We start from the raw sequence: 25,271 nt of genomic DNA, 5'->3' as shown, positions 1-25,271 counted from the left end.
ACTTTCACTTTCCACTTTCATGCATTGGAGAAGGAAATGGCAACCCACTCCAGTGTTCTTGCCTGGAGAATCCCAGGGACGGGGGAGCCTGGTGGGCTGCCGTCTATGGGGTCGCACAGAGTCAGACACGACTGAAGCGACTTAGCAGCAGTAGTAGCAGCAGAAACAGCTGAATAATGAAAATGAGTAGAAATGTTTGAAAAAGAAATGTGCCATGAACTATAAGCAGAAAAAAAATTTTACTTAATAAGATAGATTAATGTGTTACAAGATTAAATATTAACATACTGTAATGTATACTATATAATAATATATAATCTACTACAGTACTAGAAATACTTCATTAAAATATATATTACACATATGTCATTTAACTGTCAGCTCTACCCCTAAAGTTTATATATTCAAACTGAATAAAGAACTGGGTTTTTTTTCATTCTCTCCTTGGGAAACAGGTAATCATTTTTATTTGGGGTTGTCTGATCTTGGTCATAGTACAGTATTCAATACATTAATGATGGCAAACTGCAAAAACTCATCTCAGCTGCTTTAAAATCTTAGTGTTAAGCCATCCTTGTATTCCTAAGAAAGGCATCGCATGTAATGATGTTTTAAAACACTGCTTGCCCCCCTTCTAATATGAAAAATACGTACCTCAACTGATCAAAGGCAGCATCAATCTGTAACTCATCAGTCTATCACATCCCCCAGTGTACGCGCACGCTGCACCACTCGCCAAACACCAGAGCCCTGAGAACTCGCTGAAGGACTCTCCCTTTCACTTCTGTGTGCCTGTTTCCCTCCCAGTAAAGCTCCACCAAAAGGAAATCTATATCAGCCATTTCTACTAACTTACTTGCCCTCTCCCTCAGCTCACTGATTCTGTTGACTTGAAAGTCGCTCAGTCGTGTCTGACTCTTTGCAACCCCAAGGACTATACACTCCATGGAATTCTCTAGGTCAGAATACTGGAGTGGGTAGCGTTTCCCTTCTCCAGGAGATCTTCCCAACCCAAGGCTCGAACCCAGGTCTCCCACATTGCAGGTGGATTCTTTACCAGCTGAGCCACACAGGAAGCCCAAGAATACTGGGAGTAGGTAGCCTATCCTTTCTCTAGCAGATCTTCCTGACCTAGGAGTCAAACCAGGGTCACCTGCATTGCAGGTGGATTCTTTACCAACTGAGCCATCAGGGAAGCCCCTGTTGACTTGGGCCACTCCATAATACTGTGTCCTTCTCTTCCACCATACTGTCTCACTAGGTGAGGTCACAAATTGTTGTGGCTTTACTTTACTCCTATTAACACTGAAATTAGCATTTCCAGGCACTGCCTTTCAGTAACTGCCTACTGAAAATATCTATCTAGATGAACCAAAGGCACCTCCTATTCAACATGCTTACATATGAACTAATCATCCCTCCTCATAAAATGATGTGTTTCTTCTTCATAACAGCTTCCAGCCATCACTAAGTAATTTGGGTGTCATACTCTCCCTTCTTAAAACCCAAGTTCTGTCAATCCTATCGTTTAATGTATTTCTTTTTTGCTTGTGTGTGTGTAGCGTAGTCTTTTTGTTTTTCCATTGCTGCCTTAGATTCAAGCTTGCAAAAATTTTCATTTAGAATGTAACAGCAGCCTCCATAGAAGAAGCCTAATAAACTCATTAAGAAAAATCAAATCAAATACACTGGCAGTAAAAATCAACATGTAAAGAGAGATGAAGACAGATCTTATAGATATGACTCTATTCATTGAAATTCACCTCGCAAGGATTCTTCACTAATCACTGCTGACACTCATTCTCTTTCATTGCCAACTTTGCCGGTTTCATTTTATTAAGAGGTCAGATGGTTTTCCTGCACATCCTAATAAATACAATCTTCACATCCATTATCATCTACCCTCTATTCTATATTCCACTCTGCAATGAGTATGCTTTCTAAAATGCTTTTCAATGTGCTCCACTACCTGGTTACAAAGACCTAACTTCGTAACAGACCATTCAAAACCTTTTTGCTTCTTGTTTTCCAATCACATCAAGTTACTTGTGAAACCTGAATGTATTGTAGACTTGTCTCTTCGACTTTACACATTCTATTCCTTTGTCTGGAAAGCTTCACTCTCCTCCCTTGATTTCTTAACCTGGTAAATTCAACTCCACCTTTAAGACTTGCTCAAATACGAGTCTCACCCATGAAACTTCCTTATGCAATCTTCAAGTTTCCTATCCTCTCTCTCTCAGTTCTCAACACCTGTTCTAAATATTGTTCTATAGATACTCTTTCAATACTCATTTAGGTGTTTACGAATAGGTTCTTCCAGTCCAATAAAACTGGTTTATGGCCTCATCATGCCACTGAAATGTTTTTCTCTCATCATTAAAGAATTATAAATCCAGAGACGTCCCTAGTAGTTCCAGTGGTTAAGAATCTGCCCTGCAATGCAAGGAACGTGGGTTCAATTCCTGGTCAGGGAACTAAGATCGCACAAGACACGGGACAGCTAAGCCCATGCGTCATGACTACTGAGCCTGCATGGCACAACCAGAGAGCTGGCATGCTGCAACTAAAAGGTGACACAGCCAGAAAAAAAAAAAAGAATTATAAATCCAACAGACATGGGAATTCTCTGGCAGTTCAGTGGCTAGGACTGCATGCTTTCACTATCAAGGGTCCAGGTTCCCTGGCCAGGGAACTAAGATCCTGCAAGCGAGCACAGCCAAACAAAATAATATTTATTTTATTTAATCTTTGTTTTACATCTAACATCACTGACCAAATGCATCATCCTAGACCTGAGTTTGTAGAATTGAATAGACACATGACTGTTAGATGGTGAAGAATCTGCCTGCCAACGCAGGAGATGCCAGAGATGCAGCTTTGATCACTGGGTCAGGAAGATCCCCTGGAGTAGGAAATGGCAACCCACTCCAGGATACTTGCCTGGGAAATTCCACAAGAGGATCCTGGCAGGTTACAGTCCATGGGGTCGCAAAGAGTTAGACATGACTGAGCATGCACGCATGCACTTATCATCAAAACAACTCACAATCAAATGGTACTGATAGCTACCTATACATCCTGGTTGCAATAATATGGCAAATGCTGAGCAAGGGCCATGTTCTATCTACCTTTGCATCCTGTGTACCTAGTGCCTAACATGGTAGCTAAGGGAATAAATGCAGGCAATTTAATACAAGTTCTTTTATGCTGTCTCCTTATTTAGCTTCACAGATCCTCTCATCTTAGGAAAAGATCATCTCTTCCAAGGAGCCATTGATTCCAGTTACTTCCATGTGCTCTGGACCTTTATCTCTTATTTCTCTTATTCTGTCAATCTTTCTTGTAAAGACTATAAAACTGCTTTCAAGACCCTGTCTTTTCAAGGTAACAATGGCAATTCCCTTGTCTTGCCGAATACTCACTACATCTATTTCCTAGGCTCACAAAATATTCTTTCATCGTCACTCCAACCTGCCAGCTAATGTTCCCATCACTTCAATTGAAACTCTGCATCCTTGAAGATCACTAATACTAGAAGATCCTAACTGTAAAACCCAATATCCTGTTTCCATCCATCTGTCTCTACTTCTTTGTAGAATCTGACATTGCTGGCTACTGCTCCAAAAAACCCTCTCTTTGCTTGCTTTCAATAACATCACACTTTCCCAAATCTCCTTCGTCATTGCTCAGAATAAAGAGATCAATTTTCAAGCAAGCCATGAAGGAAAGGAAAGAATTTTCTCATTGACGGTTGTTTCAAGGTTTACAGGTATATAAAGTATAGGTATAGGTAACAGCAGTATAGATAACAGAGTCACCACATGACCCAGCAATCCCATTCCCAGGTCGATATGAGAGAACCGAGAACATGTCCAGAAACTTGTCTGTGAATGTTAATAGCAGCAGCATTCAAAATAGCCAAAAAGTGGAAACAGTTCAAGGCTCCATCATTCCCCTAATGAGCTGCAGAAATCTATACCTTACTTTCTTCTCCAGCCAGGGCAAATGCAAAGACCTACTCCACGGGAACACGCTTAGTTCATATTCAAGACTCCTGACGAAAGCACCAGAACAATGCATAGGTGATCATATGGAATTGAGTTACTTCTCACCATCAGGTATTTTTTCTCCTCTTGGTCCTGGCACATGGAGATGGCGTCTTGAGGTGGGATCATATTCCAAAGCCCATCACTTCCCAAGATAATATACTTGTGCTTCTGGGGGTCAAGAGTGTGGACGCTTGTGTCTGGTTCAGGTGACACCACAAACTCGCCACTGAAGAAATCATAGCTCCACAAATCACCTGGGGAGCAGGAGGCAGAAAAAGCCAGAAGCATTATTTCCAAGAGAGTAGTATCCCATCAACAGATTAAAGAGGAAAATCTACATGTTCATCTCAAAAGATGCAGAATAGTATTTGATAACATTTGAAATCCATTCATGATTTTAAAAAAGAAAAATTCTTAGCAAACTAGAAATTTTAAAAGTTAACTCCCTTATTAACCTGATAAAAGCGTGTCTTTTATCACCACTTTTCTTCCAGTTCTATACGAGGGATCCTTCTCAACACAGTAAGAAAATAAAAATATATCATATATATGTATTAGAAAGGAGAAAATAAAACTATCATTTCTTGCAGATAATTTTATTTCTACATAGGAAATCAAAAAGAATTTAGATAAATTATCAGAACAGGAACACTTAGCAAGGTTGCTAAATAATAAATAAAAGTCAGCAGTATCTTTATATAACAGCAAGAAACAGAAAATATAAAATTTTAAACAATTCCATTTACAACAATGAACCAAATGCAAGGTACTGAAAAGTTTAACAAAAGGCATGCAAATCTATCATGGACAAAATTATACAATTAGATTCCAGTATCTAAATACACAGAGAAATAAATTATAAGCAAAGATAGGAAGATCATGAAGATGTTAAGTCTTCCAAAAATAACCTATAACGTCAGTGTAATTCCATCTAAAATCCCAAAAGGATTCTTGTAGAATTTGACAAACTGATTCAAAAATGTATAGGAAGGAACTACTGTATAGCACAGGGAACTCTACTCCATATTCTGTAATGATCTGTATGAGAAAGAAGCACTACTCTGTAATGATCTATATGAGAAAAGACTCTAAAAAGGAGTGGATATATGTACTAATATATGTATAACTGATTCATTTTGCTGTACAGCAGAAACTAACATGACATTGCAAATCAACTATATTTCAATAACATTTTAAAAATACATTGAAAAGTAGAAGAAAAAATAAATAAAATGTATAGGGAAGAGCAAATGGCCAAGATTAACTAAGATAACTGTGAAGAAAAGATAAAGTGGGGAGAACTTGCTCTATAAGTAGGAGTTCTAGTGGCTAACCGAAAACCTGTTAACCCCCCAGGTCAAGACAATTTGATGTAACCCCCTACATCAAATCGGAAAGGATGAGTGCTAGTCACTTGGAAGAAAACTGCAGAGATAAAAATGAGCATTTTTATGCTTTTAACCTATCTTTGGAAGCTAAAAAGTTGTAACCAGTCTTTGGAAATCAACAGTTCACTCTTCCAGTGAGCCTCTCCCTGATTATCCTCTCCCTGATCAGCTCCACATAAAACAACGCCTAAAACTTCTGCCTTTCGGATCCACCAGATGAAGACCTCAGAATGTTCAACATAAAAAAAACTTTCAGTTACTCAGGTCATCAACAGATCAATAAAACAGAAACAGGAAGAAAATTTATAGAAACCATCTATCCTTCTGTGATACACAAGATAACTAAGTAGGACAATATAAACTCTTCTGCTCCCCGAAACAGGAAGGAGGAGACAGAAAGATGAAAACAAATTTCTGCCTCTTTTGTTTGTTGTGATATTCTTTGGGCAAAGACCTTAAATTAAGAGCAAAAAGTTTTCAGACAAGAGGATAAATTGTGTTTGCCGCTGCTAAGCAGGTCTGACTTTTGCTAAATAAGAGGAAGTTCTCTGTCCTCTCCTTATTCAAACTTTACCATACCTTCCCATCAGAAATACTGGCCATTTCAACTATGCTCAGAGCCGAAGGAAAGAATAGCTTGAAGCAATTACTCTAATATAAAATAGGAACTCACTGCTAAACCAGCCTCTTGAAAGGGGCAATTCATTCTTCAGAGTAACAAAAGAGAACACATATGACCACTAAAAGCTAGTTATAATCCAGGCCAGCACACAAAGACACATTCATCAATTTATACCAGTAAAAGAAAAATCCCTGGTTGAAACTATAAAAATGAACATGGATAGAAAAACAGTTAAGATAAATATTAAAGTAGAATTACAGGGTTCATACGTGATGTTAAAAGCCTTCAAAAGTAGTTTTCCCCCAATATTTGGAATTTATATTGCCATTGCAAGTAAGAACATAAATTTACATACAGCAGAATCCCTAATATGTCTAAAATTAAAATCTAGGTTAAAAAAAAGAAATTCCAACTTTCAATCTAATGCAAACTATATAACCTTGAAGAAGGGTCACAATTTCTCATATATAAACTAACAATAATATCTTTATAAATTGGAAAATATTTTTAAATAAGTTATTTCACATAGCACAAAAACCAAAAGATACAAAAATCTCTGTTCCCACTCATGTGCTTTCTGGTTCTACACTGAGGGAATAACTGTTGTCCTCATGTATTCTTCTAGAGATGTCTATGGATATATATACAAGTATATATGTATACTCCTTCTACAAAATCATTCTCTCAAGCTTGCAACTCCCAAATATGTTCTCTCAAGCTTGCAACTCCCATAGTCCCCAATATGCTGTTCATCTCTTTTCTTCTCACTAAACCTCAGTACATTTCCAGAAGAAACATACATTTCTTTTAACTTAAATTTCTGAAACTGTTTCTTTTTTTAATTATTTTTTTTGTTTTTGGCCATACCACGCAGCATGAAAAAAGGGCTTCCCTAGTGGCTCAGCAGGTAAAGAATCCGCCTGCCAAAGCAGGAGGCACGGGTTTGATCCCTGGGTCGGGAAGATCCCCTGGAGAAGGAAATGGCAATCCACTCCAGTATTCTTGCCTGGGAATCCCAGGCACAGAGGAGCCTGGCATCACCAAAGAGCCAACAACTTGGCATGTGGGATCTCCGTTTCCTCACGAGGGATCAAACCTGTGCCCCCTAGAATGGAAGCAAGAAGTCCTAACCACTGGATCACCAGGGAAATCCCAAACTCTGGGTTTTGAATGGGACTACATATCAATAACCTCAGATACGCAGATGACAATACCCTTATGGCAGAAAGTGAAGAAGAACTAAAGAGTCTCTTGATGAAAGTGAAAGAGGAGAGTGAAAAAGTTGGCTTAAAGCTCAACGTTCAGAAAACGAAGATCATGGCATCCGGTCCTATCACTTCATGGCAAATAGATGTGGAAACAGTGGCTGACTTTATTTTTCTGGGCTCCAAAATCACTGCAGATGGTGATTGCAGCCATGAAATTAAAGGACGCTTACTCCTTGGAAGGAACCAACCCAGACAGCATATTAAAAAGCAGAGACATTACTTTGCCAACAAAGGTCCATCTAGTCAAGGCTATGGTTTTTCCAGTGGTCATGTATGGATGTGAGAGTTGGACTGTGAAGAAAGCTGAGCGCCAAAGAATTGAACGCTTTTGAACTATGGTGTTGGGAGAAGACTCTTGAGAATCCCTTAGACCAGTCCATCCTAAAGGAGATCAGTCCTGAATATTCATTGGAAGGACTGATGCTGAAGCTGAAACTCCAATACTTTGGCCACCTGATGCGAAGAGCTGACTCATTTGAAAAGACCCTGATGCTGGATGGAGGGCAGGAGGAAAAGGGGACGACAGAGGATGAGATGGCTGGATGGCATGACCGACTCAATGGACATGAGTTTGGGTGGACTCCAGGAGTTGGTGATGGACAGGGAGGCCTGGTGTGCTGCGGTCCATGGGACCGCAAAGAGTAGGACACGACTGAGCGACTGAACTGAATACTGAACCATAGATCAATTTGGATAGAAATGCCATCTTAACAATATTCTATTTCCCAACCCGACAATATGGTGTATTTCTTCTTTAATCTGAGCATAAGGATATTTCTTCTATAGAACCATAGTCAGAAAATGGCATGCTGATCCAGAATTGTGTAATATAAAACCTATCTTCAAATTTTTACAATTATCTCAATAATGTCTCTCTTTTTTGGCCACACTGTGTGTCCTGCAGTGTCTTTGGCCACGCTGTGTGTCCTGACCAAGGACCAAACCCGGGCCCCTCAGTAAAAGTGCTGAGTCCTAACCACTGGATCACCAGGGAATTTTGCAATAATTTTTTTTTCTTAAAGAAACATTTATGGCTGCGTTGGGTCTTTGTCGCTGCCTTCTCTAGTTGCAGCAAGCAGGGCCTTCTCACTGCAGTGGCTTCTCTTGTTGCAGAGCATGGGCTCTAGAGCTCTCGGGCCTCAGTGGCTGCAGCATGGGAGCTCAGCAGTTGTGGGTACACAGGCTTAGTCGCTCCCCGGCATGTGGGATCTTCCCAGACCAGGGATCGAGCCTGGGTCCCATGCATTGGCAGGCAGATTCTGAACCACGGGACCACCAGGAAAATCCAACAACCCCTTTTTTAATGTCCAAGATCCACTCAAGGATCATTCCTTGCATTTAGTTGGCATATTTTTAGTTGTTTTTAACCCAGAACAACTCTCTAGGTTTCATGATTTTTGTCATTCATGACACTAACAGACCATTGTCAAAAGTCTCCAGGCCAGCTGTTTTGCAGAATGACCCTTGATTTAGGGTTTTGCTGTTTGTTTGCTTCTTTGTGTTCTGCAAGATATAAAGGCTTGTATTAGGTTAAATTTGGTTTTGGCCGGAATACCACTTTCTCAGCTAATCACGTTAGGAGGTACAGTGTCAGTCTGTGCCACTGGCAATGCCGAGTTTGATTATTCAGTTAAATTGCTGTCCACCAACGCTGTAAAGGTATCCCCAAGTAATCTGAAGGGTGATGGTTGGAGACTGTGTAAAATATCCTGTTCCTTACCAAAATACACCAGCTTTTAGCATCCATTAATGATTCTTGAATCACAGTTATTGTAATAGTTGTAAACTGAAGACAGAACACTAACATTTATTAGTTGTCTTTCCCTATTTTTGTATCTTTGGCTGCACTGGGTCGTTGCTGCACACAGGCTTTCTCTAGCTGTGGCGAGTGGGTGTAGCCTCCAGTTGGAGTGCTCGGGCTTCTCACTGCAGTGGCTTCTCTTGTTGCAGAACAGAGACTCTAGAGCCTGGGCTCAGGAGTCGTGGCACACAGGCTTAGGTGCTCCGCAACATGCTGAATCTTCCTGGACCAGGGATTGAACCTGTGTCCCCTGCACTGGCAGGTGGATTCTTAACCACAGGACCACCAGGCAAGCCCCTAGTTATCTTGTCTAAAGAAAAGCTTTCCATTCTTCTACTTCTTTATAATCTTTTTGTATCAGTATGGACTTAGGGAGTCCATAGAGATAAAGAGTCCTCCTGCACTTCAGGTGGACTCTTTACACTGAGCCACCAGAGAAGTCTTCTGCACGGCTTTCAGTTCAGTTCAGTCGTTCAGTTGTGTCTGACTCTTTGTGACCCCGTGGACTGCAGCACACCAGGCTTCCCTGTCCATCACCAACTCCTGAAGCTTACTCAAACTCATGTCCATCAAGTCGGTGATGCCATCCAACCATCTTATCCTCTGTCATCCCCTTCTCCTCCCGCCTTCAATCTTTCCCAGCATCAGGGTCTTTTCAAATGAGTCAGCTCTTCGCATCAGGTGGCCAAAGTACTGCAGTTTTAGCTTCAGCATCAGTCCCTCCAATGAATATTCAGGACTGATTTCCTTTAGGATGGACTGGTTGGATCTCCTTGCAGTCCAAGGGTCCTTCAAGAGTCTTCTCCAACTTCACAGTTAAAAGCATCAATTATCCAGCACTCAGCTTTCTTTATGGTCCAACTCTCACATCCATACATGACTACTGGAAAAACCATAGCTTTGACTAGACAGACTTTTGTTGGCAAAGTAATGTCTCTGCTTTTTAATATGCTGTCTAGGTTGGTCATAGCTTTTCTTCCAAGGAGCAAGCGTGTTTTAATTTTATGGCTGCAGTCACCATCTGCAGTGATTCTGGAGCCCCCAAAAATAAGCTCTCTATTTCCATTATTTCCCATGGCTTTACCTGAGATCAAATGAGTAGGAATCAGAATTGAGCTAAGTGTTTTTATCATTGGTCTAGGGTTTGTACACCATTAAATGGGCACAGAATGTTCTTCCTCTACATATTGAAGGGAGGGATACATCATGGCAGATGTTGCTGGCTGCCTGTTCAATGGCCATTTCCCTTTTGCTCTCACTAGGGGCACTGGAATGACACCCGAGGAGAACAAGGCCTTTCTTCTGGGGCTCAGTGTGTTCTCTGCTCGCTCCTGAGGCACACTGTGGCCAGCAGGGTGCAGGACACCTAACGCCCTTACCCCTAGGGAATTTCAGCATCACCTCACTCCTTGAGTGGCTTCCCACGAAGAGACTCCCAGCAACTTTTGTCTCACCTAATCCACCCTCAAAACTCAACCAAAAGCATCTCTTTAAAACACAGATTTAAGGCAGATTGTTAGAGAAGGCAATGGCACCCCAATCCAGTACTCTTGCCTGGAAAATCCCATGGACGGAGGAGCCTGGTGGGCTGCAGTCCATGGGGTCGCTAAGAGTCGGACACGACTGAGCGACTTCACTTTCACTTTTCACTTTCATGCATTGGAGAAGGAAATGGCAACCCACTCCAGTGTTCTTGCCTGGAGAATCCCAGGTACAGGGGAGCCTGGTGGGCTGCTGTCTATGGGGTCGCACAGAGTCGGACACAACTGAAGTGACTTAGCAAGGCGGATGGTGCTAATGGCGGCACAACAATTTATTTATTTATTTTTTTAAATCATAAAGTAAATAAGGAAATTCTTGTTTTATGTATTTATATGGACTCCTTACACAAATAACATTCCTGTTCTCCTAAGGGTTTCTTCTATAAATTGGAATGGCCAAGGAAAGCACTGTCTAATTTTGACTTGATTATACACGTTCAAGAGAGAAAGAGGGAGTGAAGAGAAAAGCGTTGGAAAGTCTTCGACTCTGGGGCTCAGCACGTACAACAGACGTCTCGGACTCAAGATTCATCCGGGTTGTCGGGTGGTTCCAACGCCGAGGGAAAACTAGGGGAGCCCACCCCACCCCACCCCACAGAGAGAATTTCTACAGCTACTCTAGCAAGGTGCTCCAGCTAAAGCATAGGTTTCAAACTACAGAGTTTCAACTTAACATCTAAAATTTTAAACTGTAGCATTTCTGCGACAAATAAGCTCAGAGAGCTCATCTCAGAAGAAAAATTAAAGAACTATTGCTCTGATGAATGACAAGTCTGGCTGTTGCTCTCGCGCCGCCCGACTTCCAGGCTCAGGCAGACACGTACGGGGGCGGCGGCTCCTTGGTGGCCCTGTTCACAGTGGCGTCATCGTACGGGGGTAGCAGCACCGTAGTGTCGTTGCTGGTAACATAAACCAGGACATCAGAGGAGTTCCTGCCATTGATATATCAGTAGCAGTTCCAAACACAGCTAATCAAGTAACCCTTAAAAGCCAAGATAATGCTGATGAACAGAAGAATAATGAGGACCAAACAGGTAGGATTCACTGACATGATATCATCTTTGTAAGGAAAATCAGGAGGCAGCTGTCATATGTATTCCTGGATGGAGTTTGGATAAACAAGTACGGTGACCGCAACCAAGGTGTTGAGGGCAAAATCAAAGATCTGGTAGCAGAAGAATGGGATGATCCAGCCTGCGCGTTGCTTGTATGCGCCGTACGTAGCCATGGCACAGATAAGGATCATGAGAACAGAAATCGCGATGGCAATGCACATGTTGGCATCATCCATGAACTCAAAGTCACCCCCGAGTTCAGAACTTGAAAAGTGGTAATGATCTGGATCAGCCAGGGCGCTCAACAGAATCAGCAGTACCACGGCATTGAGGATCAAGTACCAGACGCCGAGCAGGATGGTGCCAGTGCGGACATGGCAGCAGAGGCAGCAGCTGTTGGAGGAGAACCGCGTCCAGGGGGCCACCATCTTCATCGCTCGGGCCGCGGGCGCAGTGGCGCAACTCTGCGCCCAAGTTCGCAGGAGCTTTGGCCGTCGGTCCTGAGCACCGCGCGGCTGTCGCCGGCCCCTCTCTCCCCGGCTACCCTCGCTCCCTCTTCCCGGCCCCCGTCTGCCTACCACTGGCCCCGGGCCCCGCGCCTCTCCCCGCGAAGAGCTCGCAGCTGGAACCTCGGCCGGAGCCTGAGCTCCGAGGGCTGCTGGCACAACAATTTAAATGTACTTAATATACTTCAACTGAACTGAATTCTTAAAATGATTAAAATGGTAGATTTTGCTATAGGTCTTTTGCCATAATTAAAACACACACACACAACCTAGTTGCTTCCCTAACTCTGCAGTAGTTTACTCGTGCATAACTCTTAACCACAGCCTAGAAAACTGCAGTGTTTTCTCACTTGATCAATGCCTCTTATTCTCATATCTCTGTTCCACATACCCTATTCAGAGTCCCTTATATTCGCCAGGCCTCCTCCTATCACAGAGCTGTTCACAAATGCAGTTCTTATGCCAAGAACACATTTTCTTTCTCTATTAGCTTTTCGTAATTCTTCAAAGCTCAGTTCAAACATCACTTCAGTGGCTCTCCAGTTAGGTAAAATATTCCTTCTTCTTTTTGTGATCATTTGACGAATGCCTCTCCCCTTCTCTAAACCATAAGCTTCCATGAGGGCAAAGACCTGTGTTTGGCATACTTGTTCAGTCACCAAGTCAGGTCTGACTCTTTGCAAGCCCATGGACTGCAGCACACCAGGCTTCCCTGTCCCTCACCATCTTCTAGAGTTTTCTCAAACTCACGTCCATTGAGTCGGTGACGCTATTCAACCAACTCATCCTCTGCTGCCCCCTTCTACTCCTGTCCTCAGTCTTTCCCAGCATCAGGGTGTCTGCGCTCAAATATCTGTCCAATGAATCAATGAGTTGTAAGACGCACATGCAATTCCATCAGGGAGACACTAGGAGGCACCTTTGCTACATTTGCACTCAAGTAATTTTGATCAACAGTACAAATTTTGATGAGCAAACTTCTCTCCCAAAAAGCTAGAATAAAAATGACTATTCACCATAAGAGTGGTACTAAATACTATAATTTTACTATGGGCCAATAAGAATTACCATGCAACAAGTTAAACTTTAAAAACAAAAGCTAGAACTTAATTTTTTATATTTTTCCCCCATGTGCCAGAATAAAGACAGGTAAAGTGATAATAACAAAGCATTTTTTTTAGCTTAAATATTCAAATCTAAAGGATATTATCTTTTTAATGCTATACACCTTAAACTTAATATACAGTACTGTATGTCAGTTAAATCTCAATAAAGGTATTTGAGGTGAAAATATGGGATAGAAAAATAAAACCAAGAGAAAAAGCAGAACTGATGTTTTTCATTACTGAAACAGTATCATCTCTCCCACATGTCTTTTTATATGAAACAATCCATTTATTTCCATACATTTGTTTACAAAATTATGTTAATTCAACTGTCATAGGACATCACTGTAACAACTGTATTTTATCTCCTACATGGTGTTTTGCACCGGGTGAGTGGATCCTTCCCATAAACTCTGATTATTTCTTCCCTTTTTAGAACAGTAGCAAACCCTCTCCTGGGTTTTGACTCCAGCTAGAGCCCCAGCTCTCCTTCCCAAATTCCTAGAAGAGTGTCTAAAACTTGTTATATCAAAATTGCCTCTTCTCGCTCTTTCTTAAACCAATTCCAGTCACAAGTGTGGTCTCACTATCCAACCAAAAGCCACTTTATCAAGGTCACCAATGACTCACATCACCTCTCAAGTCTTTGCTTTACCTGAGCTTTCAACAGTAAATACATTTTTTTTTAAATTGAGGTATAACTGACATATAAGGAAATACTCACCTTCTTGAAATACTTTATTCTCTTAGTTTTTAGGACACTCTCCCAAACTATCTTGTTTTTTACTTGTGGCTCTTTCTGTCTTGTCTGACCCCATTCCTCCATTCATGCCCCTACCTCTGAACAGTGACAGTATCTCAGGGCTCAGTCCCTGGACCTTTCCCTGTTCTTCCCCTCCCCTTTTCTGCCTACACTCAATCCCTTGATTCAGCCACAAACTGATGTCTTTAGCCTAGCTCTCACTAGCTGATTCTCATAACCAGAAGCCAAATGGGTATCACCGCTTCAATACCTGATAAGCACCTTGAATGTAACTTGTCTGAAACTGAACTCCTGACCACCCTCTACTAATCCGCTCTGGTCTTTGCTACATCGGTTAATGGCAACTCTTCAAGTTCCTCAGTTTAAAAAAAAAAAATCATGAAAAGGACACTGCGGATTGTTGCTCCTTCTGCCTGAATTCTCATGCCCCAGTCACCCCCAGGCCCTCATCTCTTCACTCCAGTGTCATCTCTCAGACCTCCCCTGACCATTCCATTTAAAAGTATGACTCCCGCCTCCCACAATGTTTCCTGCTTAATATTTCATGCCAGCACTTTTCACTGCATACAATATATATTCTACTTATTTACTTTAGTTTATCATGTTTCCCCCTACTATAAAGTAAGATCCATGGGTCAAGAAATCTTCACCTGTTTCATTCACTGCAGAATCCTCAAAACCTAGAGCAGTACCTGTAACATAGCAGGCATTTAATAAATACTTGGTGAATGAATAAACAATCATGAAGAAGCGGGGACTCTGTGTGCAGTTTTAGAATATTTGCACATACTGATACATTTTAAGAAGTAGAGCTTAATTCCCCTCCACTTAAGGGCAGGAGAGACTGAGTGACTCACAGCTAACCAAAAAAAAAAATATGGAGGAGGTGAAGAGATGTCACTTGTTTTTGACACTAGATCATAAAAGCACATCGTGGCTGCTACCCTGTTGTCTCTCAGATCACTCGCTCCAGGAAGGCGGCTGCCACGGCATGAAGACGCAGCAAACAGCCCTACAGAGAAGCCCACTGGGCAAGGAATGGAGGCCTCCTGGCAATAGCCATGTGAGTAGGTTGTCCTAGAAGTGAATGCCCCACCCCATTCAAGCTTTCAGAACACAGTCATACTTGACACTCTGACTCCAACCACCCGAGAGACCCTTGAGCCAAAACCACCTAGTTAAGCCATTCCCAGGTTCCTAAGCCACAGAAACCATGGGAGATGATAAATGTTTTGAACTGTTAGGTTTGGGAATATTCTGTTAAGACAGCAATAGATTCTTAATACAGTGAGACTTTAATAGCCTGGTATAATCACTTGGGGGAGAAATTTGGCATCACATAATAATGCTAAAGATATACATATCTTTATACATCTTGGACTGCACTTTCCAAGTGATATGCCGTGGATGGTTTAAGTGTGACCGTGGGTCAGCAGGGTAGGTCCTGAGTGGCTAGAACCTCTAGGTCAGTTGCCCACAGCCTTGAGCAGCCTTCCCTGTTTATTCTAAGATATTATTTTATTATTTGTGTGTCATGGTATTTTAAAAGTTGGTGAGTAATGTAATGTAACCCAACAATTCCATTTCTAGTTATGTGCCTTAAATAAATCTCATAGATGTACACAAGGAGGTATTTATTGCAGCATTTTTGATAATAGGAAATGTGTGCATATAACCTAAATGTCCACCAATCAGGGCACAGAGGGAAAAAATATAGTTTCATGTTGGAACTGAATGTACAGCAGTTAACGCATGAACTAGAATCACATAAACATGGATAAATCGAAAAACAATGCACAGTGAAAAAACAGCTGGTTGGAAAAGCTGTTTTGAATACAATGGAAAACTAACCAAGGATCAACTATTTTAACATTACCATGCACTCTCAGAACTATAAGAAACCCAGTTTTATATTCTCCAGCTTCCGAGCCAATGTAGACATCTATGTCAACCACCCAAGCACTTCAAGTGAAGGAAAGGCTCACTACAGTTCACAAAATAATGTTGTTTATTACTTTTTATCATCTGTAGTAATTCTGTTTTACTGAGCTAAAATATGGTTCTCTCTTTTATAGTTCATCACACATTTTTTCTTTTTGAGAATTTTCACCTGTTGCTCTCATTTTTGCATGCTCAGTTTTTTGAAACATTCAGTACATGGAAGCTCCCTGCCCCCTACCCACCTTGGCTGAGCCACACAGCTTGTGGGATGTCAGTTCCCCAACCAGGGACTGAACCCAGGCCATGGCAGTGAAAGCCCAGAATCCTAACCGCTAGGCCACCAGGGAACTCGCAACACCTTTTTAAAATCAGGTTAATTTCTCTTCTAGATGATAAAACTTCACAAATACTAACCCAGCTATAAGTGTCCTCAGTATTTTGATTCCAGGCTGTATTCTGCCCAATTATCCTGTTTAAGTTTAGGAGAGTGGCAGCAGATTCAGTGGAAAGAGTGGGGAAAATATTTATGGCTGCGTCAGGTCTTATTCACACTCGCAGGCTTAGTTGCCCTACAGCATGAGGGATTAGTTCCCTGACCAGGGATTGAACCTGCATCCCCTGCACTGAAAGGCAGATTCTCAATCACAGGACCACCAGGGAAGGTCCAAACTTACACTTGTAAGTTGAACAAAGCTATACGCAAAATCCCTACATAGACTTGATCGACTGACTAATCTGGAAAGGCAGTTTCTTAACTGATTAAGTAGGACAGTCTACTGTATTACGGCATTCTAAGACTATACTTATTTTTTATGGCTAAACTATACCTAGGGGTTTCCCAGGTAGCTCAGTGGTAAAGAATCCTCCTGCCAATGCAGGAGACATGAGTTCGATCCCTGGGTCAGGAAGATACCTTGGGGAAGGAAATGGCAGTAAAAGAAAACCTACTCCAGTTTCCTGCCTGGAAAATCCCATGGACAGAGAAGCCTGGCAGGCTACAGTCTATGGAGTTGCAAAGAACTGTACATGACCAAGCGACTGAGTATGCATGCACTTATCACTGTAGAATTATCTTATGCTCATTAGCAATCAACGAAAAAGAAAGCAAAACAAAAAACCCTAGTTGTCTCTTAAATGAAATGCTATGAAAGCAGATAATCACCCAAAGCATATTATGAACTTAAACCTAGCACTTTTTATTTACTTTTATTGAATTTCATATTATTACTGCCAGCCTATTTTTTTTAATCTCATCTGGAGATCATTTCAAATGTATAAAGTGATAAAAATAAAAACATAACAAAGAACCCCCATCTTAGATTCATTACTGCTGACATTTTGCCCCATTTGCTTGTTTTCAATCTACATATGTATAAGGATTCTGTGCATGTAACCTTGCAACAAAGGTGTTTTAAATAATGGTCTTTTATCCCTAAGTACTTCAAAGTGTATTTTCTAAGAATAAGGACACTGCAGTTACCAGCTTCATAAATTTATATTAATATAATATGTACCTAATATACCACCTACCATTCACATTCTGAATTGTTAGATGGCCTAATAATATCCTTTCTAGGCAGCTGAGAAGCCAGAATAGCACTTGCTTAGAACATTTCTTTAGCCTCCTTCATCTAGATTGTAGCTATGCACTCTTGACCAGGGTACTACCTAGGGGATGTGTGTATCACATGTCTGGAGGCATACAACGTCCTTATTAGTGACGGGAATTTTCATCATTCAATGTGTTGCCTGATTTCTCTACTCTCTAATTACTATTTTTTCTCTCTGGCAACTAAAAGTATTTAAACAATGCTAATAATATTCTGTTGCTTACATACTTCTGAATATGCATAATACACAAAATTGAGAACTACACACATTCTTTCTTTCTCTAGATAGTTAACAAATGTTGAAACTAAGCTAAGGGGGAAAAAATCACATCACTCAAGATCTCTTCAACTACACACTAATCTACTAATTTTGTACTGATTAATATATCCTGCAAAAAAAACCCATCTAATGGTATTGTTCAGCCTCCACCTCGCACCCTTGCTGTTGTTCAGCTGCCCAGTCATGTCCGACTCTTTGTGACCCGATGCACTGCAGAAAGCCAGGCTGCTTTGTCCCTCACCATCTCCCGAAGTTTGCCCATTTTCGTGTCCATTGCATCGGTGATGCCATCCAGCAATCTCATCCTCTGACACCCCCTTTTCCTTAGTCCTCAGTCTTTCCCAGCATCAGGGACTTTTCCAGTGAGTCGGCTATTCGCATCAGATAACCAAAATACTGGAGCTTCAGCTTTAGCATCAGTCCCCCCAACGAATATTCAGGATTAATTTCCTTGAATTTATTTGATCCTAAATACCCAGGATCAAATCAGTTGACTGATTTGATCTCCTTACTGTCCAAGGGACTTTCAGGAGTCCTCGAGCACCACAGTTTGAAGGCATCAACTCTTTGGCATTCTTCCTTCTTTAAGGTCCAGTTCTCACAACCGTATGTGACCACTGGGAAGACCACAGTGTTGACCATATGAACCTTTCTCTGCAAAGTGATGTCTCTGCTTTTCAACACACTGTCTAGCTTTGTCATAGCTTTCCTGCCAAGAAGCAATCATCTGATTTCACGGCTGCAGTCACCATCCGCAGTGATCTTAGAGCCCAAGAAAGAGTGGGGAGTGCCACGATCTTAGTTTTTTTAATATTTAATTTTAAGCCAGCTTTTTCACTCCCCTCCTTCACCCTCAAGAGGCTCTTTAGTTCCTCTTCACTTTCTGCCATTTCCCCACCCTTACACCATCCCAATAAAAACCAACAGAGTATGTAATGGAGAAACTTGACTTAGTAGCAGTTCATAAGAGAAATATCTAGAGATCTGAGCTTAATAAGCCAACTAATGTGAAAAGATTACTAAAAGCTAATGGCAGTCATAATTCTAAAACTCCATTACTACAAGTACAATGCTCAGGGAGCAGGAACTACGTATTTCCACTGTACTTCAAACTGATCAGACCACATCTTACAGTGTTCTCAATTCTGGAATCACGTTTATTGAGGGAAACATCCAGAGGGATAGGACAAGACTAATGGAAGGTCTGAAATTAGCCTAGAGAAACACGCTAGCCAATTCTGAATAGGTAAATGACTGTCATTATGCAAAAAGAAAAGGTAAAGACACTACCCTGTCTGAAAGCTTCATGGAGACAGATTTTAACTCATGGACTGTCTAATAATGCAACAATTTGTCCTTAAAAACATAAAGATTACGGAAGATATTCATGTGTGCTGAATTACTTACCTGAATTACTCCAGCACTGTACCTGAACAGAGCAGGAATGTTAGAAACAGGAACACCAGTTGGTTTTTCTGCTCTTTTTGCTGCTCCTTCACCTGCTCCTTGTCCTCCTCTCTGTAGTCACGTAAGGTTTCAAGGCTTACGTGAAAAGCAAGGCACGCACACTTCACATACACCAGATAAACTAGCATCTGCTTTTCTAAACTGAAGTTCACCTTAGTTTTGAACCTGCAGTAAGACCTTGCCCTCAGTCCATGTTGAGTTCCCCATGAAACCCCTCTCTATTCTTCAGTAATATTAATTCCTTGCCTCCCGTGCCCTCGGGAGCTCACTAATGCTACAAATGGCAACAGTCAACTTGAAATCTGCCATCTACCTGAAGAGTAAAGAGAAGCTGACTATCACTTTCCCCCGTTTTTTCCTTGCTAACAATTGGAGGGTCAATTATATCACATATATACTATGAGTGAATGGCCTGGGTAACTAAGACAAAAATCTATAAAATAGGTGAAGTGCTTAGAAACTGCTACAGGCCCCCTAAATGGCACCCTGGCCTCCAATGTTATTACCCTATAATTTTAGCCATTATGATCCTTTAAAAACAAACTCGATCATGTCACTGCCCTACTTTAGTAAACAACAATAATAACAACAACTAACATTTACAGAGCATTTACTATGTGCCAGGCACTATTTTAAGTACTTTGCATGTGTTAAGTTACCCAATACCCACAACAGTATGAAGCAGGCCCCACTTCACAGCTGAAAAAACTGTCACAATATATTAAGTAATTTTCCCAAGTCTGTACAGTAAATGACAACACTGGGATTAGAAACCTAGGAACTGTGGCTCCACAGTCTACCTCTTAACCACTGGGGTTTATTTCCTCTCCTACTCTTCAATCCCTTCCCAAAATCATTTAAAATAAAATTCCTTATCATGCTCTAAAAAGCCTTGCAGAATTTAGTCCTTGCCTACCACCCATAATGTCTTCATCACACTTCCTTCCTTAGTCTGTACCACCCTTCTCAATCAGGCGAGCATCCTCATCTCCACCGTCATTTTAAATCCCTACCTTCTCTCTCTCACTAAAGACAAGGAGTCCTTTCCTTCCAGCGTTAGGGTTCTTTGCAAACAAATGACAATTTCCAGTTCAGGTTAACTTAAGGTACTTCCAAACAATTAGGCAGGAAAACCCAATCACGTCAATGAGCACTGCCAAAGGAGGTCAATTATCACCTGGACGTATTCATACCAACCAGGTTTCTTGGTTTTTAATTTTGATCCTTACTGGATTCACAATTCAAAATCATGGAACAGGGAATCTAACTGATCCAGCTGGGGTCATATGCCTGACCATTTATATTTTACTAAAAGACCCTGAACAGGAATGTCTAAACTAAGACCGCACAGAGTAGGGAAGATAGAGTTTCCCAAAAGGGAGTCAGGACATTATTTAGTAGGAAAAAAGAATATGTGCTGAACAACCCCCACCACCATTTCTCCCAAATCAAATGTCCACCAATTGCCTAATGGCCTCTGCAAGTGTTATGCCTTTGCTTTGACTTAGCCCCTTTTCCTCCTTCAGGTCTTATTCAAACACCACTTTTTAAAAGAATCTTCCTTAATCATCCTCTCCAAAGTACCTCTTCTCCTGGCCACCACCTATCCCTCCCACCAACTACTGGCATATCATATTGCTTAATTCCTTTTTGATGCTTTTGAAAAGAATTTTCTCATTTGTTTGCTCATTATCAATTCTCCCCATTAGATTATAGGGTCCATGAAGGCTGGGACTACATGTATTTGATCAAATACCAAAGATGAACAAGCAACAGTAGCATGATCTTTTAAAAAATGCAAATGAGATATTACTCTTTAGCTTAATATCCTTCAATGTTTCCCAGTAACCTTAGTCTAGAACAAAAATATCTGATGTTTACATTTGCCTCAATTAACTCCCAACTTTTGATAATTCCTAGAACATGCCAAGCTCTTTCCCAATTCAGGATCCATGCTTAGGATATTCTTCAACAGGCTCTTCACAAAATCTGATTCTTAGCCATTACATCTCAGCTAAAATAACACTTCCTAAAAGGAGCACTTCCATCACACTACCTAAGATAGATTTTCCCTTCTAAATTATTCTTTATCACAGGACCCCTGTGATTTCTGTCTTTCATATTTCCTAATCTGTAATTACTTCATGTACAAATCAGTTCAGTTCAGTTCAGTCGCTCAGTCACGTCCAACTCTTTGCAACCCCATGGACTGCAGCACGCTACGCTTCCCTGTCCATCACCAAATCCCAGAGTTTATTCAAACTTATACCCATCAAGCTGGTGATGCCATCCAACCATCTCATCCTCTGTCGTTCCCTTCTCCTTCTGCCTTCAGTCTTTCCCAGCATCAGTGTCTTTTCCAATGAGCCAGTTCTTCGCGTTAGGTAGCCAAAGTATTGCATTTGCAGCTTCAGCATCAGTCCTTCCAATGAATATTCAGGCCTGATTTCCTTTAGGGTTGCCTGGTTTGAGCTCCTTGCAGTCCAAGGGACTCTCAAGAGTCTTCTCCAACACCACAGTTCAAGAGCATCAATTCTTTGGCATTCAGCTTTCTTTACAGTCCAACTCTCACATCCATACATGAGTACTGGAAAAACCATAGCTTTGACTAGACAGACCTTTGTTGGCAAAGTAATGTCTCTGCTTTTTAATATGCTGTCCAGGTTGGTCATAGCTTTTCTTCTATGGAGCAAGCGTGTTTTGATTTTATGGCATTATTATTAATTTTATATTTTAATTTTTCATCTGCAGTGATTTTGGAGCCCAAAAAAATAAAGTCTCTCACTGTTTACAGTACAGTGTACAAGCTTACCTTTTACAATGTACACGCTTACCTTTTACAATGTACAAGCTTACCTTTAAAAAAAACTGAAATATAATTGACCTGCAATATTATACTAGGTTCAGAACAGATTTACTTCTTTATCACCCATCTCTCCAACTATTTATTCTTGCTCCCTGAGGGCAGAGTGTATCTGTATCATCACTCCAAACCCTAATACAGTACCCGGAACCAAGTTAGTGCTCAAGTGTCTTTAGAGGAAGAAGGAGAGAAGGAAAAAAATGGTGTTTTCTAAGAGAAATTCTCTTTAGAAGAAAACTTAACTAGTACATCCAAAGTAAGATATTTCTATAGTTACAATCCTCTAGCCTTCCTTCCAAAACAAGATGGAACAGAAAATAAGTGTTAATTTTGTCACAATTTACTCTGCTAGCTAATGGAAAAGAAAAAAGAGCTTTGAAGGCTCTGAAGAGAAATTTGAGGGGCTAAAGTAGGAAAGGACATTTAGAAATAGTTTTAAGGCTAACATCAAACCTAGGCATACATTTACTTCTTTAGAAAGAAATGGAAACTATCAGAACATTGAACACAACTCAGGATCAAAGAGCAAATGGCACTGAAATCCATACTTTAACCTTCCTCTCAATTAGGTTTTCAATCATTTACTACAGTATCTATTTACACACTCAGAATGTGCCAAATGAGGGTTTAATTCTCAGTCTTGTCTTTTATTTTACCACCATATGCTGCAGAACATCCGAGATGGTTTCACCAAACCGAAGTCCTACTTACCAAGTGCTCTGGCTACTGCCAGAAAGGGAATCTGGTCAATGACTGTGCTCCTCCTCACAGGTCCATTGTGAGTGAGCCGAGGCCGTTTCCAAACCACACGGTTCACCCCAGACTTGTTCATCACACTGAAAGACAAGAGGTTCACAGAAATACACTAAGTGATCACACTATATCAACTCAAGTAGTTTCACATGTTAAATAACTATTACAATCAGATTGTATTATCATCTGCTTTAGACACAAAGATGCATAAATCAAAGTTCCTGTTCATAAGGCAAAGACAAAATAGGGTAGATTAAGATGAGAATTTGGAGATTATTTAGGGAGCACAGAGAAATAGAAATGAGTAGATAGCATGTATATAAAAGCAAGATAATTTGATAACTTAGAAAACTGAGGGGAGGAAGAAGTGGTTATAAAAGAAGAGGGAAAAATACATAAAAGAAGTCGAAAAGGTTGTATAGTTTTTGAAGGATTTAAGGGTATTGAAAACAGAACTTTCGCTTTAGTATTTTTGATCTGAGGAATTAATAAGAAATGCTTCACTAGAAATACCTATGTATTTAGATATTTCTGTATTTAGAAATGTGAGATTAGACCCTGGAAACAGATCAGCTGTAAAGAAAGCGATCTGGGAGTTTGAGAACAAGAAAACCCTCCTAGAAATTTGGTGTAGGAGCAAGAGAAATCTGTAATTAATACACAGAGTAGTTAGTACACTCCAGGGTGCCTAACATATTGAAATATGGTCAAATATTTCAGCAAAAAAGTAATACTAAAAACACAGTAGAGATGGTCTCTCAACCTATGCCCGAATGACCGAAATGGGAAACTGGCCCTTAAATCAATTTAACCATAATCTGCCTGGAATTAAAAAAATAAATAAAAGAAAAAAAATGTTTCCCTGGAAGGTTTAAAAAAGTTGAGGGGAAGAGGGGAAAGAGCATTTCCAAGAAACAAATATTAGCCTGTCTGATAACAGGTTTACCTGACAGATAGATACATGCCCAAGACCAGATTCCTGACTCTCAACGATAGATGACATTAAGGTCATCAAATTAAGTCTTCACACTCAGGTCCCACGTGTACACTGAAACCCTCTGATTATAGTCTGAAATTTCATTTAGTGTACGGCAGGTCAGCTGACAATCATCTGTGGTCTTCTCGTCAGTTACTCTTCTCCTTACTAATGAGCACTATGCCATCCTGATGTATACCTGAGTCTCAATAGTTTACTATGTTGACTGTGAGTAGCATGACTCTGTCCCCCTAAACGTGATGAACTCAGAAACTAAACAGAATATGGGACAGACAATGGTGACCATCTCCACAGGAATGTCGCTAAGAAATGCTGTGGACATTAGCAGCAGCCAGCCAGTTCCCCTCCATCTATGGCTTTTCTACTACTGCTCTAACTTCAAAGGAATGAAGATACTAGAGAAGAGATAACAAATGGAATAAAAGCTCTAAGAGAAACAAAGGCATGTTATGCTGCTGCTGCTAAGTCGATTCAGTCGTGTCCGACTCTGTGCGACCCCATAGGTGGCAGCCCACCAGGCTCCCCCGTCCCTGGGATTCTGCAGGCAAGAACACTGGAATGGGTTGCCATTTCCTTCTCCAATGCATGAAAAGTGAAAAGTGAAGGTGAAGTCGCTCAGTCGTGTCTGACTCTTAGCAACCCCATGGACTGCAGCCTACCAGGCTCCTCCATCCATGGGATTTTGCAGGCAAGAGTACTGGAGTGGGGTGCCATTGCCTTCTCCGAACAAAAGCATAAATATATACAAATGAGAAAAAAATCTCCCTGAGTCCAGAAAAACATGAATATAGCAGAAGGAGAACAACTGCAACCATCTTTCTAAAGTATAAAACAAACCTCAGCCAGGCGCCTTGAGCAGCGCTGTCCCAACAGACTTGCAGCAGTGATGGAAACATTCACTCCGCACATTTGAACATGTAGCAGCCACCAGCCATGCCCAGCTACTGAGCTCTGTCAATGTGGCTAGGGCAAATGAGAAACTGAATTTTTAATTTAACTTTAATTTATTTATATTTAAGTTCAAACAGCCACATGGGGCTACAATAACCAGACAGAACAGGAGGGGAATGAAACAAGTAAAGAACATGGTAGAAAATTTGGCCAATGTTAACATAGAAGATAAATATCAAGAGAGTTGCTCATTTACTCTCCCTTTTGAGAATTACTTTGTAGTACTGAAAAAAACACTGTTCCAGGTCATATAAGAGTCAGCAAAGGCGGTTATCTTTTTTTTTAGGTTGGAAATGCCTTTATTTGG

The 25,271-nt window shown here is 40.9% G+C and overlaps 2 protein-coding genes across 2 annotated transcripts in view; both read right to left on the bottom strand.

Annotated features, from left to right (window-relative positions):
- The window catches only part of PPM1D (protein phosphatase, Mg2+/Mn2+ dependent, 1D), a gene marked incomplete at its 5' end in the record, with an annotated part of 61,285 nt that overhangs the window by 10,618 nt on the left and 25,396 nt on the right, over positions 1-25,271 (bottom strand). Inside the window, 2 exons of the mRNA XM_010861714.1 lie at positions 4,116-4,306; positions 22,975-23,099. Coding sequence (XP_010860016.1) covers positions 4,116-4,306; positions 22,975-23,099 — 316 coding nt within the window. The remainder of the gene's footprint in view (positions 1-4,115; positions 4,307-22,974; positions 23,100-25,271) is intronic.
- Positions 10,917-12,393, bottom strand: LOC105004065 (lysosomal-associated transmembrane protein 4B-like). Its single transcript, XM_010861581.1, is given in 1 exon segment — positions 10,917-12,393. A coding segment is annotated over 1 exon segment (681 nt). The 5' UTR covers positions 12,162-12,393; the 3' UTR covers positions 10,917-11,480.

Source organism: Bison bison, unplaced genomic scaffold (genome assembly GCF_000754665.1).
Source record: "Bison bison bison isolate TAMUID 2011002044 unplaced genomic scaffold, Bison_UMD1.0 scf7180017864472, whole genome shotgun sequence".
NCBI classification, from domain to species: domain Eukaryota; kingdom Metazoa; phylum Chordata; class Mammalia; order Artiodactyla; family Bovidae; genus Bison; species Bison bison.
This window is presented reverse-complemented; position numbering and strand designations above follow the sequence as displayed.